General features: G+C 62.7%; 2 protein-coding genes across 2 annotated transcripts; both read left to right on the forward strand.

Annotated features, from left to right (window-relative positions):
- Positions 1-8,433: 8,433 nt before the first annotated feature.
- Positions 8,434-12,714, forward strand: MADCAM1 (mucosal vascular addressin cell adhesion molecule 1; the record flags this gene model as incomplete). The annotated part of the gene is given in 6 exon segments (XM_079116604.1): positions 8,434-9,040; positions 9,158-9,427; positions 9,639-9,965; positions 11,458-11,766; positions 11,769-11,863; positions 12,391-12,714. Coding segments are annotated over 6 exon segments (1,764 nt in total). The 3' UTR covers positions 12,547-12,714.
- Positions 12,715-13,557: 843 nt separating this feature from the next.
- Positions 13,558-19,259, forward strand: TPGS1 (tubulin polyglutamylase complex subunit 1). The gene is made up of 2 exons (XM_079115926.1): positions 13,558-13,962; positions 18,223-19,259. The coding sequence occupies exons 1-2, from the start codon at positions 13,589-13,591 to the stop codon at positions 18,758-18,760; spliced, it is 912 nt and encodes a 303-aa protein (XP_078972052.1). The 5' UTR covers positions 13,558-13,588; the 3' UTR covers positions 18,761-19,259.
- The last annotated feature ends 202 nt before the right edge of the window (positions 19,260-19,461 follow it).

Genomic DNA, 19,461 nt, shown 5'->3' on the forward strand with positions numbered 1-19,461 from the left:
CCCCCTGACCACCACCCTGCCCCTGACCACCACCCTGCCCCCTGACCACCACCCTCCCCCTGACCACCACCCTGCCCCCTGACCACCACCCTGCCCCCTGACCACCACCCTGCCCCCTGACCACCACCCTGCCCCTGACCACCACCCTGCCCCCTGACCACCACCCTCCCCCTGACCACCACCCTGCCCCCTGACCACCACCCTGCCCCTGACCACCACCCTGCCCCTGACCACCACCCTCCCCCTGACCACCACCCTGCCCCCTGACCACCACCCTGCCCCTGACCACCACCCTGCCCCCTGACCACCACCCTCCCTCTGACCACCACCCTCCCCCTGACCACCACCCTGCCCCCTGACCACCACCCTGCCCCCTGACCACCACCCTCCCTCTGACCACCACCCTCCCCCTGACCACCACCCTGCCCCTGACCACCACCTTGCCCCCTGACCACCACCCTGCCCCCTGACCACCACCCTGCCCCCTGACCACCACCCTCCCCCTGCCACCACCCTCCCTCTGACCACCACCCTGCCCCCTGACCACCACCCTGCCCCCTGACCACCACCCTCCCTCTGACCACCACCCTGCCCCTGACCACCACCCTGCCCCCTGACCACCACCCTGCCCCCTGACCACCACCCTACCCTCTGACCACCACCCTACCCCCTGACCACCACCCTACCCCTGACCACCACCCTGCCCCCTGACCACTACCCTACCCCCTGACCACCACCCTCCCCCTGACCACCACCCTGCCCCTGACCACCACCCTGCCCCCTGACCACCACCCTGCCCCTGACCACCACCCTGCCCCTGACCACCACCCTGCCCCCTGACCACCACCCTACCCTCTGACCACCACCCTCCCCCTGACCACCACCCTGCCCCTGACCACCACCCTGCCCCCTGACCACCACCCTGCCCCTGACCACCACCTTGCCCCCTGACCACCACCCTCCCTCTGACCACCACCCTGCCCCTGACCACCACCCTGCCCCCTGACCACCACCCTGCCCCCTGACCACCACCCTACCCTCTGACCACCACCCTCCCCCTGACCACCACCCTGCCCCTGACCACCACCCTGCCCCTGACCACCACCCTGCCCCCTGACCACCACCCTACCCTCTGACCACCACCCTCCCCCTGACCACCACCCTGCCCCTGACCACCACCCTGCCCCCTGACCACCACCCTGCCCCTGACCACCACCCTGCCCCTGACCACCACCCTGCCCCCTGACCACCACCCTGCCCCTGACCACCACCCTTCCCCCTGACCACCACCCTGCCCCTGACCACCACCCTGCCCCCTGACCACCACCCTCCCTCTGACCACCACCCTGCCCCCTGTAGGCCACTTGGCATGACACCGGACCAGCTCCTCTTGAGCACCACACAGGAGCACCAGCCCCTGCCCATCGTGCCCACCACAGAACTGTTCCCAGCCCACTGCTAACACCACCCCAGGCCCCTCAACCACTCTCCTGGCCACACCAGCCCATCCAGGCTTGCGGACAGTTCCGACCAGGGGTCCTCACTTGGGTCACACTGCCGAGGACCTGGGTGCGGTGCAGGCAGCAGGACACTCCTGTGGGGGTGAGGCCAGGGCTGCATGTGCGGGAGGTCAGGGGAGGACCCCACTGCCACTTGCTGGCCTCACACTGACCGACCACACCAGACCCAGCACAGGACACCTCCGGCCGGCAGCCCCTTGGGTCCTGGGGTCCCCCTCCTGCCCCCATAACCCACCTGCCTCCGGGGCAGGGCCTGGGACGGGGAAGAGGTCTGGCTCAGATGGCCCAGTGGGAGCCATGGCCACGCCCTGGCAGAAGGCGGGCAGGGTCGTGAAGTGGCCTGGCTCAAGGAGCACGCCACGCCTCGCCTCAGCTCAGGGCACCGCCCGCCCACTGCCCCCCGGGACCAGGGCTGCAGGTGGCAGGCTCCTGTGCCCAGCGCTGTGTCCTTCCTCCTCAGAGCCCCGCACTCCCTCCACCTGGGTCTCCTCAAGTTAACCCAGGAGCCGGCATGGTTCAGACACTGCCCAGGGCCCAGGCAGCCAGGCGAGAGGACAAGGTCTGCTGGGGCAGCAGGGTCACTTTCCCATGCGCCTGTGTGCGTGGGGACCAGTCTCACCGTGACTCGCATTTCTTGCTGCAGGACACAAACAGCTGGCCAAACCTGCTGGAGCCCAAGCCCTTGCTGCCCTGGAGTCCTCTGCCTGGAGAGTGTGCTGGACGCTGCAGCTACGGGAAGAGAGGCACAGGAGTGGCTTTAGAGACACCGATTTATTTGCTTGTGGTTCTGGGATCAGGAGCCAGACGCGGGCCTCCCTGGGCCAGATCCAGGTGGGGCTCCCAAGGCCCAGGGAGGCTCCGGCCCCTCTTCCACCCTGCAGAGGGCTGCAGCCCCTGCCTCCATCTTTGGAGCTGCCAGCACAGTGTCTTCCAGTCTCTCTCTGACACCACGTCAAGTAGGAGAAGTTTTGGCAAAGACCTGAAGGAAGTGAGGATCCCACTCAGGCTACCGGTGCAGCTGGGGAGGGAGCACCAGGCAGAGGGCAGAGCCAGTGCAAAGGCCAGGCAGCGAGGCGGCAGGGCAGCAGTCCTGTGGACAAGGGGGCACACTGGGTTTGCGTGGGCAGGACGGGGCAGAGGGGGACGATCTGAACAGGGTCTCGAAGGCTCCCGCTGGGCGCTGCCTGGGATGGCCAGGGTGGTGGTTTGGGGCCTGCTTTGGAAGCAAAAGTCACAGATATTCTCAGGGAGGGAGGTGGGGAAGGGTGTGAGACAAAAGGAGGGATGAGAGCCACCCTGAGGCATGAGCAGGCTCCCCAGGGGCGTGACCTCCATCCTGGCCCAGAGGACAACCTGACCCCACGGCAGGAGGCCTCAGCAGGAGGCTGGGTTCTCTGGTGACCTTTGCTTTGTGTCCCTGGCACAAGGCTGGGGACCAGGTGCTCCTGAGTGACACCACCTGCATCCAGTGCCAGGGCACCCTCTGCCCCCATCCGCCAGCCCCATCCAGCCAACAAGGGACTCTTGTCCTTCCTCTGAGGACACAGAGGCAAGGTGGTGCCTCCCACCACCCTGCCCCTTCTTGAGGACAAGAGGAACCGGTGCTCCCACTCTGCTGGGCACCGAGCCCCAGGCCTGCGGTCCCAGAGCCACGACCCTAACCCTAATCCCGGACACTGGGGTCCGGGGACAGAAGGCCTTGTGTGCCGAGACCCAGGGGCCCAGGGGGGCTGTGCCCAAGGCTTCCATGCTGGTCCTTCCTCCTGCCCAGGGCCTCCAGCAGCCCTGCTCTCTGGGGCCCTCCCCAGCCCTCCCCGCATGCTCACTGCACCCTCCACCTGCCCGGCCTTTCCCAGGCAATGCCGCGGGTTCCCTGCAAGTCCCACCCAAACCTGAATCGACTACGTCCTTGTCCCTCCATGAGCCCACAATCCACCCCACACCATAGCACAGGCCCTGCCCTGTCCTTCCCCCGCCCACAGCAGTCCTTGGCTGATCTTGTTCCCATGCCAGCTGCAGGGGGCTGGGGCTGTGTAGGCTGACCGTGGCCTCGGGGGTGCTGTGGCCAGGCTGCTGGGTGCTGACGGCCTGCGACCACCATGCACCCCAAGGACCTGGCTTTTGCTGCAGAGGACTGGCTGAGCCTTCTCGGCACACCACTGCCTGCTCGTGACACCTTGGGTTTGCTGTGGTCTGCATCCTGGCTGTCCCCAAAGGCCCAGTGCTATAGGGTTAGTCCCCAGCATTGCACTGTTGAGAGGCAACAGAACCTTTAAGAGATAGGCCCAGGGGAGGTCCTTGGGCCATGGGGGACCTGCCATCAGTGGGGATGTGGGACCTCAGTGTCCTCTCACTCTCTCGTTCCAGTCCTCAGGTGGGCAGCTTGTGCCCCCAGTCACTCCACCAGCATGTTCTGCCTTGCCACAGGGTCAGTTAGCATGGATGGAACCTCCAACACTGAGCCAAAATAGCCGGGCACAGTGGCACATGCCTGTAATTCCAGCAGCTTAGGAGGTTGAGGCAGGAGGACAGCGCGTTCAAAGCCAGTCTCAGCAATTTAGCAAAGCCCTAAGCAACTTAGCAAGACCCTATTTCAAAATTAAACATAAAAAGGTCTGGAGATGTGACTCAGTGGTTAGGCACCCCTGGGTTCAATCCCTGGTACAAAAAACCCCAGCAAGTGCCCTGAGACTCTGAGGCATCAGGGCTCTTGCCACAAAACCAAAAGTCAAACAGGACCCTCACCTCCGGCATCATTGTGCCAGTCCCCAGAAATAACATCCAAACCCTAAAAAAGCCTTCAAGTTCTTCAACACCTTCTACCCAGGACAGGTAGTAAGGCCAGCCCCAGCACATGACTCAACCCTGCAGCAAAGATCAACTCCAGCCCTTAGTAATAGGACCCAGCCATCATAATTCCAGCCCCTAGCAAGAAGACCAGCGCCCTAGCAACAGGACCCCAGATTTACCAACATTATCCCAGCCCCTAGCAACAGGACCCCCACCTTGGCAAAGCAATCCCAGCCCCTAACAAGCGAAGCCCAGTCTTGGTAACAGACCTCAGCCCTAGCAAGGGGATTCTGGCCTTGGCAACATAGTATCGGACCCTAGCAACAGGACTCCAGCTTTGGCAACAGACCCAATGCCTAGCGACAGGACCCAGCCCTGGCAATGTAATCCCAGTGCCTAGGACCACAATGCCAGCTCCCGACGCCCGATGCAAACACCAGGTGCCAAGAGACCATCAGCAGGTGATCCACTGGCGCATGCATTCAGCAAGCGGTTGTGGCCTCCAGTCCCGGGCAAGACCAGTGAGCACCGAGGCGAGGTCTCGGTCTCCAGCCCCCGCCCAGCGCGCAAAGACAGCCAAAGTTCTTCAAGATGAGACCCAGGGGTGACGGCGTGAACGCCGTGCTGCAGGCAGCCGGAACTCGGGATGGACCCTCCGGGGACCCGTCCTTCCCGCAGGCGAGCGCGGCGGACTGAGTGCTAAAGCGGCTCCCGAGGCGCGCGGCGTCTTGTGGGCTATGGAGCTGCGGGGCCCAGGGCCCGTGGCATGGCGGGAGTTGGAGTCCTGCCCCCGCGGCTGCGGCGCAGGGGTTGCCGAAGCTGTGGGCGGGACCGCGGATGGAGGGGCGGAGCCTGGACGCAGAAGGGCGAGGTGGAGGTCCCCGCTGCTCTCCAGCAGCGTTGGAAATTGCCTCCATCATCTCCTTGCAGTACAAAGAGCCGAGATTTCAGGAAGCATCGATTAACCTCTAGGGGGAGGAACCCAGCATGCAGCTCAGGGAGCCAAGGAGGATTGATGCTGCCTTAGGGCTCCAGGGCCGGGTGGGGAGAGGAGTGGTGTGTGCTCTCCAGACACGGTGCGGACCCCTGCCCTCCGGACGCTTTGGTCCAGAGGCACCAGCCAAGAGGTCAGGGGTGGGCACCTAAAAAGACAGGCTAGGCCAGCCACACGGGGCAGTGAAAATACGGACACATTTAGGATGAGCCCTCGGGAAGTGTGTTGCCAGGAAGAGGAAGCATGGTGGGAGGCCTGAGAGTGGGCATCAGACTGAGTCTCCTGCTTCGTCCAGTGGCAGAGGGAAGAAATTGGCTTCAAGCTGAGGCAACAGGGAAGGAGAGGTGGTGCTCCCCACTCTGTGCCTGTTTCCTTGGGGAGGGAGTTGGCTAAAGGGAGGGTCCCCTCCTCCTCTGGGGCCAGGGCTGAGCAGCGGAACTGGGACCCAGGATTCCACATCTCCCCAGCTGAGCGTGTCCAGGTAACTTGCTCTTTCAACTCTGATGTCCTGTTAGGTGCTGCTCAGGTGGCCATATATGTGTTCCACAAATATTTACTGAGCACCTACCTGCCAGGCCCCACCTCAGACAGTGTGGGACCAGGGTGGGCAGAAGTCCCAGCTGCCTGGGCTTCTCACTCATGTCCAGAGAGGATGGGCCAAGGTGTGCTGGGAGACCCCTAACACTGGCCAGGGTCACTCAGGCTTGGTGGCAGTAGTGCACAGTGCTGAGGTATCCACCGGCCCTACAGTAATGGAGGGTCAGAGCAGAACTGGGGTACTCACATGCTGGGGCCCGTCCCTCTGGGGCACCACATGGGGCACCCCCCCAGCAGTGAACACAGCCACATGTGTGTTGCATTCACAGAATGTTCTGTGGGGTTCTGGTCCACATTGAACAAACCCACTTAGGAGAGAGGCACATCGCCAAGAGTGGAGCCTTCAAGAGTGGTCAGCTCATCCAAGGACTCATCCAGGGTGGCCTGCCCGGGACCAAGGACGCCTCAAAGGGCCAGAACCAGCCGTGCAGATCTTCCTTTATGAACCCAGTCCAGCACCCACAGAGGCCGCAGCAGGCCCACACCAAGTCAAGGCTGGCGCTCCAGCCTCATTCAGACGTGGCTTGGAATGTCCTTACGGCCTCCTCCTCTCACTGTCCCTCATCCCCAGTGTAGAGACCCCTGGCTCTGACAGGCCCTGAGGCTCCACATCCACCCCATTTTGCCAACACAAGTCAGCTTCCCAGAGAAGGAAAAACGTGGAATCAACCCCTGTGGTCACCCCCTCAGCCTGCGTCACCCTCTGCCCAGGCCCCCTGGCGTCAATCAGCCACAGTGGTTCCAGGCACAGGAAGGGCTATGTGCCCTAAGGTGCAGGGTGGGGCCAGGACCCCAGCCCTTCCTGCAGAATGGCCTGCAGGTGGAGGCCTGGGGTGGCCTGGACACTGCCCAGGGGGCCTTTACTAAATGAGGTCCTCTCACAGCTACCCTGACATGGATTCCCACCCTCCCTGAGGCCCACAGGGTGGGGCCTCTGTCCCAGACTTGGGGCTCCCACCAGAACTGCTCAGAGGTGAGAGGGAGTGGAGTGTCTGCATGTGTTCAGGTCCTGGCCCCAGGACACATCAGCTGCCTCTGCCTTTCCCTGTTGAGCAAGGCTGTCTTCTGGAACATTCCTCCCAGGCCATGGACCAGGAAGCCAGGACGCCCATTCTCTGAGGAGGGCTGGAACCTCTGTGGAGGGAGGCTTCCTGTCAGGCTGTGAGCACTTCCTCCCACAGGATGATGCCAGGAAGTGGGCAGAAAGGGGGTCAGGGCCTGGGACTTGCAGGAAGCAACCCCCAGGGCCCAGGTGCCCAGGTGTGGCAGGAAACATGGCACTGCCCATGCCAGACTCACCATGCGACAAGAACTTGGGACCAGGACTCTGGGCTGCTCACACCTCCCAGGTCTCAGAACCCAGCCCAGAACCCTCTCACTGTCTGCTCTCTGTCTCTGCCTGTCTCTCTCTTTCTCTGCCTCTGCCTCTGTGTGTCTATCATTGTGTCTCTGTCTCTCTCTGCTTCTCTCTCCCTGTCTCTGCCTCTCTGTGTGTTCCTCCGTCTTTGTCCTTCTCTATGTCCATATCTGTCTCTCTCTCTGGCTCTGCCTCTCTATGTCAGTCTCTCCCACCTCCCACCTCTGGCCTCCTGCTCGGCGCCTCCCCTGGACACAGCTCCCCTGTCCTGGCCACCGTATACCGGAAAAGCTCAGGTCCACAGGTAGTCTAGTCTGCGCGCCATGGGCGTCCAGCAAGGGCTGGGATGGGGTTCAGCTGGGGACTTGGGGCCTCAGCCTGCCTGGCGCCCTGACCCCTCCCCACTGTAGTGTGCTGGAGGGCAGGAGGAAGCCAGGTCAGGGCCATGCCGGTGGCCCTCCAACGGGGTTAAGAGCCCAGCTTCCCGGGAAGGGCCAGCTCCTTGGAGTCCAGCTTCCTGCAAGACTCCTTCCGCACTGTAGGCAGGGTGAGGGGCTCGGGTCCTGAGCGCCAGACGGGGCTGCCAGGGCGCCTCTCTCTGGGCCTGTCTCCCTCACTCCTCCCAGTGCCCCTCTGGGACATGGGTGCCGAGAAGACAGGTGGTCTCCACTCCAGTGCCCACATTCTCCTGCTCCGCAGTTGGGAGCCTCAGGCAGAAGGGCACACCCTGTGGTCAGTGAGGCCAGGCCAGGATGCTGTTCTGTCCTCCTGCAGGGCATAGAAGGGGTCATGGTGGGGCATGGCAACAAGGTCCCTGAGGGCCTCTCTGGAAGGCAACTGAGGAAGGGGTAGGACCCCGCAGTCTTTGGGCAGAACTTGAAGGAGTGGGGACAGCCCTACAGGGCAGCCTGGGGATGTGGGCATGCCTGAGGGACTTCTAAGTCCATGTGGGGGCTGGGTGGGCCAGAGGAGAACAGGCCTTGAAGGGAAAGCAGGAAAGCAGGGACCGTGTCTGGGGCTTAGCAGAAAGCGGGATAAAAGCCAGCAGGCTGAGAGGCGAATCAGGACTCGTGGCAGCTGTGAGGCCAGGGTCCATCCCAGACAGAAGGCGGCCCCACCTGGCGCCCAAGCTCCCATCAGGCTTGCCAGGTGGGCAGCCCTTGCCACTGTGAGGGATGGAGCTGGGGACCCTTCCCAGGAGCTGTTGGCCTCACAGTTCTGGGACAGCCAGGGACCCCAGCCCAGGAGCCCCAGGCACCGAGCCCCACGCCCCTAGGAGATCCCACCCTGGAGTTCCCATCACCCCAGGGAGGCCCAGCCCAGGACTCACCAACCCACAAGACCCTGCCCAGGCAGAACTGGAGGGCCAACCTTGCACCACTGGGCAGCTGGGAGCAGAAGTGAGGTGCAGATCCGCCAGTGGGACGCCGGGAGGGGCTGTCCTGCTCCCACACCTTGCGATTTCCATGCACTTGACCTCCACCGGGCTCCATCCTCAGCCTTCCCGTCCACAAGACAGGTCTGGAACAGGCCCAGACCTTGTGGCCCCGTGCGTCCCAACCTCAGCCCCTAGCCTCAGCCTCTCAGCCGCCTCCAGGGTCGGGGTCAGGCCAGGAAAGCCCCTCGGGAAAGGGGCGGAGAAGCAGGTCGCAGGCGGAGGGAAGCAGCGGGGAGGTCGCTGTTTAAACCATTTCCCGCGGGCAGCGGAACAGGGGACAAGCATGGAGCAGGGCCTCGCCCTCCTGCTGGCCCTCTCCCTGGGGCTCCTCCAGCCAGGACGCAGTAAGCAGGAGGGGAAGGGGAGGGGGCTGGGGCCGTCCTCTGACCCCACAATCCTGGGGCCTGGGTGGAAGCCCGCACTAGGCGGGACTTGCGCAGGGCTGAGCTGCGTCTCCGCAGGTCAGCCCCTACGCGTGGAGCCCCCGGAGCCCGTGGTGGCCCTAGCCATAGGCGCGTCGCAGCAGTTCACCTGCAGCCTGGCCTGCGCGCGCGGGACGGCCGCGGTGCGGTGGAGCGGCCTGGACACCAACCTGGGCGCCGTGCGGTCCGAGGCAGGGGGCAGCGTGCTCTCCGTGCGCAACGCCTCGCTGTCGGCCGCGGGCACGCGCGTGTGCGTCGGCTCCTGCGGGGACCGTACCTTCCAGCACACCGTGCGACTCCTGGTGTACGGTATGGTGAGAGCCTGCTCTCCTTGGCTAGGTCCGTCTTTAAGTCACCTGCCCTGACCCTCACCTGGTTCCTCCCGAAGCCCCTCCCACCCTAGCCAGCCAGGGTGTGCTCTGTGCCTGGTTATGGCCTTACCCCAACCGCAGCCCCCCACCATTAGGTCCAGCCCTGACCTATGGGCTCAGGCCTGAGCAGGCACACCCTCCACCCACAGCCTTCCCGGACCAGCTGACTGTGTCCCCGGCGACCCTGGTATCTGGAAGGGACCAGGAGGTGGCTTGCACTGCCCATGGCATCTCCCCAGCTGGCCCTGACACCCTGTTCTTCTCCCTGCTCCTGGGAAACAGAGAGTTGGAGGGTGTCCAGGCCCTAGGCAGAGAGGAGGAGGAGGAGGACCCCCAGGAGACAGAGGACCTGCTGTTCCGGGTGACAAAGCGCTGGCTGTTACCTCCACTGGGGACTCCTACCCCAACCACCCTCCACTGCCAGGCCACCATGCGGCTCCCTGGCTTGGAGCTGAGCCACCGCCGGGCCCTTCCAGGTGAGCACACTGGGTTCTGTCATCCCCAAGGCCACCACTCTCCAGCCTGGACAACAGCATCCACTCCACCTGTGCATCCTGTTCAGGGGCTGTTCACATGGTCTGTCCTGGGATCCGTCTTTAATCTGTTACCCTGTGGCCACCAGAGAGAATCATTAATGCAACAGACACAGCACCTGTCCTGTGCCAGCCCCAGAATCCACCCCTGCTCTGCCCACATCCCTCCACGTTCCTCAGGGTCAAAGCTCAGGTCCATCCTGAGCCACAACTCCCTTGCTTCTCTGCTCCAGCCACTTGGCCTCCTCATATTCCTGCAACACAACAATGAAGCTCACTGCAGCCTCAGGGCCTTTGCACAGACTGGACCTCCATCTGGAGCACCTTTCATCCAGTCTAGATCCTCCTCACCTCCCTCAGATCTCTGCTCAAATGTGACACAGAGAGGCTCCCCATCACCCAACCTCACAGGGGCCTGGGACACACGCAAATGCACACACATGCACATGTCTGCTCCTTCTCCTGTGCCTTGTATTTCTCTACCACTTTTTCAACACCCTATGTCCTAGCTCTGCTTTTTTTCATTATCTGTCCCCCACCATTGGCACTGTCAAGGGACATCTGTCTCACCCACAGTGATGTCCTCAGCAGCCAGGACAGGCACAGAGCAGGAGTGCAGGCAATGCCATGTGGCTAGGGTGGATCCTACACACATCTCCTAGCCCCAGAAACATCCCTGAGGGGAGCTCAGCACATCCTCCACCCGGCACCCCTGACTCCCCGTGCCCTTGGCCCTGGTTTCTAACAGAGTTCTGAAATTGAGTGGAAGCCAGAGGCTGTGATTTTGTTTGTTTGTTTTGTTTTTTTGGTAGCAGGGACTGAAACCCAGAGGTGCTTAACCACTGAGCCACATCCCCAGCCCTTCTTATTTTTTTTTTAATTCTGAGACAGGGTCTCCCTAAGTTGCTGAGGCTGGATTTGAACTTGCAGTCCTCCTGCCTCAGCTCCCGAGATGCTGGCATTACTGGTGTGAGCCACCACGCCCAGCTGCAGAGGTGTTTTCTAGATCCCACAGTGCTCCTCTGGGCCTCAGTCCACACCTGTCCCTGTTCACATTCCATGGTAAAAGGTGTCCTGGGCACACATGCCCTCGCTAGCTCTGCCGCAGCCCAAGGAGGTGGGGTGACCCTCACCCCTTTTCCTGTTGAGGAAACCACAGCACGTGGAGAAGCAGCATCCTAGGGTGATCTGCCAGGAGTGGAGCCCCCACAGTCCAGCTCCAACCCTGCTCACCCTTCCATGCTCAGAAGGGTTCAAGGGGGTCCAGATGAGGAGACGAGGTGGCCTTGGGGCAGTGAGAAGTAACAGTCACTCTATTTCCAGTCTTTTTTCTTTTTTTTTTTTTTTTTGCGTGCTGGGGATTGAACCCAGGGCCTTGTGCTTGCAAGGCAGGCGCTCTACCAACTGAGCTACATCCCCAACCCTCTGTTTCCAGTCTTGCACAGCCAGACCTCATTGGAGCCCACAGACCCGACCTCATCAGATCCCCCCACCGCCACCTCCCCACAGGCCAGCCCCCAACAGGGCTCCACAGGCACCCCCAGGATTAACAGCTCCACTGAGACCTGCCGCCCTGAGATCCACCAGTCTCTGGAGCCTGCACTGGACGGAGAGGGCAGCTGGGAGCTGCTGTGTGAGACAGTCTGTGGCCCTGGCATGGCCGTACGCTGGACCCTGGCTCCTGGGGGCTTGGCAGCCTACCAGAGGAGAGAGGCAGGGGCCCGTGCGTGGCTGAGCGTGCCTCCGGGGGCTCCAGCACTGAAGGCTTGTTCCAGTGTCGCCTGGACCCAGGTGGTCAAGTGGCCAGCCTCTATGTGCCCGGTCAGAAAGTGACCCCAAAACCTGTGAGTCGGGGGGGGGGGGGTGCTCTGGGAGGGGTGGACTCGGGATCAGAACTTTGAGGTGAGACATCGCAGTGCCAGGCCGTCTGTCTAGGGGTCGTCCCTGACCACAGCTTGCAGGCGGCAGGAGTGGCACCTGTGCTCCGGGCCCTGGATCCCACCCCTGTGGGAATTAAAAAGCAAAAACGAGCATAATCAGTATATTTTAAGGAGTCCAAGATATTCTGAACGTTATCATCTCATAAAACGTCAGCACAAAAGAGCCTGATTCTAATATTTCGCATGCTCTCCTTTTTAACATATTCTGAATTTTTCACCCTAGTCTTGGAAAACAGCGTGGTAGTCAGGTCAGCGCGCGGGTCAGCCGCAGTTCACGTGCAGACGGCACGGCAGCTATGCGGCTGCAGAAGGGCTCGCTGTGAGGACCTGGGGGCGCCAGGCCTGTGCAGGCTGCGGGCGGGCGGGCGCGGCCAGTGCTCCTGACCGCCCCTCCCGCTCTTCCAGCGCCCGGCCCCCGCCCGGAGGAGCGGCCGCCGCCCGCCGCCCTGTGGACCGGCAGCCTGGTGCTGGGGCTGCTCCTCATGCCGCCCCTCGCCTACCGCCTATGGAGACGCTGCCGACCCGCGCCTGCGACCCCCGCCCGCCCGCCCGCCTCCCTGTGGCTCCTGCCGGTGCGCGACTAAGGGGCAGCGCCGCCTCTCCCCGCACCCAGCTGCAGGGCTCCGGGAAGGAGAAAGCCGACCTGGCCCCGCTACTGGTGGTCAATTCACAGGCAGCCCCCTCCCCAGCCGCCTGGGCGTCCCGCCCTGGGCCCGCCGCCCGCTCCGGAAGCTGGGCAATAAAGTCCACTTGGTCCCACCATTGTGATTCCTGTCGTGTGGGGAGGCGGGGGCCGCACACTGGCCCCGCACGCCGGGGCGCCCCAGAGGGGCCGCGCCTGGTGCTCGTTTCTGGGCGAGGCCCCAGAGGACCGGGAAAGCACTCGGTGGGCGGCGACACGGGCAGCAGGGACCGAGGCTTATCGACGAAACTGCACGGCTTTAGTGCAGGGCGGCCGGGAGAGCGACTGGAAAGAGGTCAGCCCAGCCAGAGGACGGGGACCCTGGCCAGAGGGCGCTGGGAGCCACGGAAGGGACGCGGCGATAGACGCCCCTCTGGTGGCCAGGAAGGGTAACGGTCTGGTCCGCGCCCTGCGAGCCGGCTGCTAGGCCGAGTAGGAGAGCGTGGGGCCGCAGAGGACCTCCAGCGCAGCTGGAGGACGGCCAGGACGGGGTCCCCGCAGGGCGTGCTCTGCTCTCAGACGGAGAGAGGCCAAAGGCTCCGACGAACATCAGAAGGGTGTCTGGGGACGACGCCAAGTCCTGGAGTCAGGGCGGGTCAACCCTGGCGCACGCTAGATTGGGCTTTTCTGGTACCCAAGGAGAACGGTTGCTAGGAGACCGTGCGAATGAAGTACTCGCCCACTAGCAAGATGGCAAGCAATGTGGCTTCATGACAGAAAACAAGCCTTTCCTAGGCAACCATTTTAGAATCTGGCACAATTCGGTTTCCGGGCAGAAACCAGATCAACTCGGTACACGCAATGAGAAGCAAAGGGAGAACGCCAACTAGGACCCAGGGAAAAGGGTGCCTGCCCCTGTTTTTTTCCCGGAGTTTCGCAGAGGGTTCCGGCACCCTCTGCCCCTAACCAAGATGGCCGTCCAGGAAACTCGGGACACGTGGGATATGGCGGCGCTTCCGGCTCCACTGCCCTCACTGAAGATGGCGGCAGTGGAGAAACGGCGGCCGGCGGTGGCACCGGCGGCCAGTTTCACGGACAACGGCCGGCCGTCGGTGTCCCGGGCGGCAGCGGCGGCCGAGAACGAGGAGGACTTCCTGCGGCAGGTCGGCGTGACCGAGATGCTGCGCGCGGCCCTGCTGAAGGTTCTGGAGGCGCGGCCCGAGGAGCCCATCGCCTTTCTCGCGCACTACTTCGAGAACATGGGTCTGCGCTCTCCGGCAAGCGGCGGCGCCGGGGAGCCCCCGGGACAGCTCCTGCTGCAGCAGCAGCGCCTGGGCCGCGCGCTGTGGCACCTTCGCCTGGCTCACCACTCACAGAGGTGCGGGCGGGCGGCGGGAGGGGCAGCGGACAAACTACAGTTCCCGGCATATTGCGGGACGGGGGGGCGGGGGAAACGGCTCGCGCGGGGCACGCTGGGAGGTGTGGTCCGCATGCTCCGACCCGCGCCGCGTGGAGCGTGCTGGGAGTTGTAGTCCGCGTCTTCTGGGAGGGGCGGAGCCAGTGCCTTGCGGTCAGTGCTGGCTGCGTGAGGTGCTGGTTTCCACTGCAGCTGGGGACTCTTCAGGTCGCAGGGCACCCGCGTCCCTGCGGCCAAAAATGAATAACGAACTGGAGACTGACTAAAGCCGAGCGCGACCCGCTGGAGGAAAGCCTGGAGTGGGCCGAGTTCCTGTCGGGCGCGCGAGGGTTGCCGCAGACCAGGAAGCGGACTGACGCGCAGCATCAGCCCTGGGCGACTGTCTGGGGCGGGTGGTCTGGTGTCTTTGGGGTCCCCAGAAGCAGAGGCTGAGGCGCGCATTTGCGTGGTGGCTTAGGAGGGATGCGTGAGGACGCGGTGCGCCTCAGTCCATCCCCAGGGTCTAAACTCCTGGTGATTCCGGGGATCCCCCAGGGCAGCCCTGCCTGAGTCGGAGAAGCTGCTCAGGGGTTCCCAAGATGACAGCCAGGGAGGGGACCTCGGGGCCTGGGAAGAAGAGCAGGTGGCAGGAGGCGGAGCTGATGGGGGTGGAGAGGAGCGGCCAGCGGAGCCCACAGTGGGAAGGTAACTGGGTTTTGCCTGAGACACTGGGCAGGATGGAGCGGTTGTGAACTTGAGGAGTTGAGGAGGCCTCAAGAGAGAAGAGCAGAGCCCGCAGAAAAGGGTAGGAAGGCAAAACCAGAGAGGAAGAAAGGAGCCAGGAGGAAGTGACGTGGGGAGGAAGATGGATCGTGGCAGGGCTGCCGCATGTGGTTGCTCAGGTCAAGCGTTGCAGAAGAACTCGTCCCGTAGATGTCACAGATGAAGATACTCGTGTTGATTTCCTAGGGCTGGTGGGGATGGTGGCGCACATCTGTGTTCCCAGCAGCTGGGGAGGCTGAGGCAGGAAGATCGCAGGTTCAAAGCCAGCCTGAGCAACTTAGTGAGGCTCTGAACAATTTAGCAAGACCCAGACTCAAAATTTAGAAATGGGCTGGGATGTGGCTCAGGGTTAAGTGACCCTGGGTTCAATTCCTGGTACCAAAAAAAAAAAAAAAAAAAAAAAAAAGAAAGAAAGAAAAGACTTAAGGCTGCTGTAAAAAAATTATCATAAATTTAGTGACTTAAGCTGGGGAGACAGCTCAGCTGGTAGAGTGCTTGCCTCCAAAGCACAAGGCCCTGGGTTCAATCCCCAGCACCCAAAAAAAAAAAAAAAAAAAAAAAAAAAAAAACAGAAACTAATTTTGTCAGAGTCGAGGAGGCCTAAAGTCTGAAATCAGGGTGTCACCAGGGCCATGTTCTCTCCAGAGGGTCAAGAGGAGGGTCCTTCCTGCCTCTTCCAGTTTGGTGGTTGCTCCAGGCCTTGGAGTCCCATGGTTTGTGACTGAATAGCTGCAGCCCTGTGTCCCCCCAAGTTGGCCTTGTGTCTCCCTGTCCCAAATGTACTAGGTGTTGGATTTATAGCTGATCCTGCTCCAGCTTGACCTCATCTTAGTAATTACACCTGCAAAGGCCCTGTTCGCAATGAAGACCCCTGCCTGAGGTTCTGGATGACATGATCATTGGGTCATGGAGGAGTCAGGACCAGAGGGTCACAGCTGTTGGCTGGAGGTCATTCAGAGTGGCAGGGGCACAGGAGGCAGATGGTGCCTGTGGCAGATGTGCAGGCCTGTCCAGGGACCAGCCAGGAGTGAATACATAAGACAGGCTCCCCCACGTCCATGGCATCTGATGTGCTCATGGGACTAGGCCTGCTCCTGTCCTCCCTGGGACACCCCAGGCCCACTGCCCGCCCTCCTTGGCCAGTCAGGAGCTGGTGGAACAGGAGTAGAAGCCACAGGCTGGGTGGTTCTCTGCTGTTCCCCTGGACCTGGGGCTGAGCTAGAGATGTCAGGTGTGGGAGAAGTCACCCAACCCCCTCTGTGCTGGCCAGCGAGGCCACCTGGGGCAGAGCCAGGAGTCAGACAGCCTAGCCCATGAGGCCTCCTTTGCCACCTCATCACTGATGAGAGGGACCCTTGCACACTGTCCCCAAGCTCACTGGGGGACTCATATAGGACTAGCCAGTCTTGACCAGGGCCCAGCCTCAGCCCTGTCTGGTGGGCATCCTGGGCACTGCAGGATGCAGAGCAGTGTCCCTGGCCTCCACCTACCTCTGCTAGGCACTCTCCAATTGTGACACCACACATCCCTGACACAGCTCAGGGTCCCCCACCAAGAGCCACTGGTGGAAGGCAGAAATGGCCTTGCTGCTGCTCCTTGAGACCGTGGACACCTTCTCGTCCTAGCAAGTACTGGCAAGCTTCGCGTGCTGCCCTGGCTGAGTGCCCTGACCTGATCTGCACGGCCGAGCTCACTGGCACCAAGGCCGGCCAGCCCTGCCGTGGCTGTGTGCACCTGTGACCTCTGGGTGGTGAGGCAGCCTGGAAGGTGGTGCCCCTTCCTGCCTTCCTTGCCCTTCCTGGGTGTCACCCTGAGGTCACTGGTTGCAGTCACCCCTTTGTGTGTCTCCTAGTCATGGAGCTGGAGCTGGGCTGTGGTCACTGCTGTGTGCTTCCTGGACATGGGGCCAGGATACTGCTCAAACTGCACCTGGGCCACAGGCAGGTGGGACCCCCACACACTGGGCGGGACCTCACGTCCGGGGCACGACCCTGGGTCTGTGGCACAAAGTCTGTTCTGTCCTCAAGGATCGGAGCTGCACAGTTCAGGCTGAACCCTCCTGGTGAGGAAGGCAAGGCTCAGCCAGCAGGGATGTGCCCAGACCACACAGCAGAGGCAGCAGGCCACCCTGAAAGGAAGTGTGGACAGCTCAGAGCCCTGCACACCCAGAGTGCCCAGCGGGTGTCCCTGGAGCCACACGGGCCCGATTCCTGCCCCCTCGATGCCACCTGCAGGGAATGGAGTCAGTGTAGGAGAGTGGATGGGCGGGCGGAGGGCAAGCATTCTGTGCCCGAGACTGCAGAGGGAAACCGGGCACAGGCTGGGCATGGGGTCAGGAGGCCTCTCACCTGCAGGACCAAACACCACAACACCTGGTGACCCCAGCTCTGTCAGAGGCTCTGCCTGTCCATCATGAGCTCCTGTCCCAGCAGGGGAGGTGTGGCTCTTGAGTATTTGGCCCAGAGTGGGCCCTGAGCGTGGAAGTGGGGCACAGGGCTGGCAGGGGCCTCCCTTGGATTGTGCCACTGCCCAGCCACCACCACCCTCAACCCGCTTGCTCACTGGGCCCTGTTGCGGGGACACTTGGGTCATTGTGCCATCCCCGGGAGGTGGGCCAAGGGCCCAGTGCCTCCAGGGCTGCTGGGCAGGAGCAGTGAGCGTTTATGAGCCTGCACACCCCTGACCAGTGCTTCACAGCACCAACGCAGGCCCACAGATGGTAGCCAGCAAGGAGAAGGGAGTTGACTGCCAGGAGCCAGGAGCCCACCCCTGGGAGGCTTGGTCTGGTCCTGGACTCTGCCTCAGGGCTGTCTCCCACAAGCATTCTGCACAGCATGCCCATCCTCAACCTGACCTGGGTGGCAGCCATGGCCCCCATGGCCAGTACTTGCTGAGCACCTGCTACGCTGGCTGCTGGGAGGTGGGATGATGTACTCCATGGCATGAGGCCTGTGCCCAGCCACTTCCTGGGGTCCTTATCCTACTCACAGCCTCAGCGTCCCCACGCCACGCACAGGATGGCTGCCTGAGGGCTTGGCTTTTGCAGGCTCGCAGGCCTCAGGCTACTTGTGGGGCCTGGAGCTCTTGGTCCACCCTGTTCCCATAAACAGGCACAGGCAATCGGACCCACAGTTTGCCTGTGAGGTTGTGGGGATAGGGAGTCCAACCCATCAGAGCCTGCCCATGAGGGCAGCAGAGGGTCCCTGGGCAGAGGCCCATGGCTTGCCTGCCCGTCATCCAGCAGAGGGCTACTGAGTGCCAGTTGTATGCAGCTGTGCTCTGGGTGCCTGGGCTTTGATGGTGGCATGCACCTGCCCCGCTGGGAAATGGAAGACCAAGGAGGACCTCACAGGGTGAGATGGCAGCCACCCCAGGAGAGAGGGGACCTAGGAGAGGTGGGGTCTGGGCAGGACAGCATCTGCCCGGTGGCTGTGGTCCCCAACCCTGTCCCGCCCACAGGACAGCCTTCAACAACAACGTCAGCGTGGCCTACGAGTGCCTGAGTGCTGGTGGCCGCAGGAAGAGACCAGGGCTGGATGGCCGCACCTACAGCGAGCTGCTGAAACGCATCTGCAGGGACGGCGAGGCCCCAGAGGAGGTGGTGGCCCCGCTGCTGCGCAAGATCCAGTGCCGCGACCATGAGGCCGTGCCACGGGGTGTCTTCCGCGCGGGCATGCTCACCTGCTTTGTGCTGCTGGACTTTGTGGCCCGGGCCGGAGCCCTCTTCCGGCTTCTGGAGGCCCCAGGCCTGGCGGTAGCTGACCGCCACGTGGGCCAGGCTGTGCTGGACACCCTTGAGGGGGCCCTGGGGGCTGGGGACCACACTGCTGCACCTGCATGCTATCTGGAGGCCGGTTCGCGTCTGGGACCCGACAGCCTGGCGCTGGCCCTGGACCGTGCGGCAGCAGGCCGCCGGCCCAGCTCGCCCATGCCCCGGGAGGAGTTCCTGGAGAAGGCGGCCGCCCTCTTCATTGCCAAGGTCAAGCCAGTGGGCTGAGCCCGCCCCACAGATGCCCCTCCGCCTGAGACAGGCGTGGAATCGGCCCAGGACAAGACATCCCCACCCCTGCACTGGGACAGGCACCCTGCCAGGACACTGCACCCACACTCATGGGCCCGCTAGGCAGAAATAAAGTCTGTGGAGGTCCGTCTGTGTGTGTGTGGCCAGCCCCACTGGCCAGCTCCTCTGGAGTTCTAGGCCTCTTTCCACAGCCCTGCCCACTCGAGTGGCTTCCCTTGGGCCTCAGTTTCTCCAGCTGTCAAGCAAAGAGGGCAGCTGGCAACAACACTGAGGTGCAACAATGTAATCTGCCCCTCCTCTTCCCTCACCGCCTGGAGGAAGGCAGCTTCCAGGTCCAACAGGCTGGGGCCCCTCCAGAACCACCATGTGCACACCCCCCGTCCCTCTGGCTCGAATCCTGGTGGGTAGCTGTGCTCCCCTGGCCCCAGTCTGCCTCGTGCCTGGTACTGATGACAGCCGCGTTCTGCCTGAGAGAGACACCGGAGGAAGATCTTAAATCCGTGTCCTCTCAATCTGGGGGGGTGGCCCCAGCTGTTCCCCAGTGCCAAGCTTGGCATAGGGTGGCTGGCAGATGAGGCAGTGTGTCGTGAGTGGTGGCAGATCCTTGTCTGCCAAAAACGGCAGGCACAGGGTCCCTTCCCACATGGGCTTGAGAGGCTGGTGGACTGTGGAGCCTG

The sequence above is a fragment of the Sciurus vulgaris genome (genome assembly GCF_902686455.1).
Source record: "Sciurus vulgaris genome assembly, chromosome: 16".
NCBI classification, from domain to species: domain Eukaryota; kingdom Metazoa; phylum Chordata; class Mammalia; order Rodentia; family Sciuridae; genus Sciurus; species Sciurus vulgaris.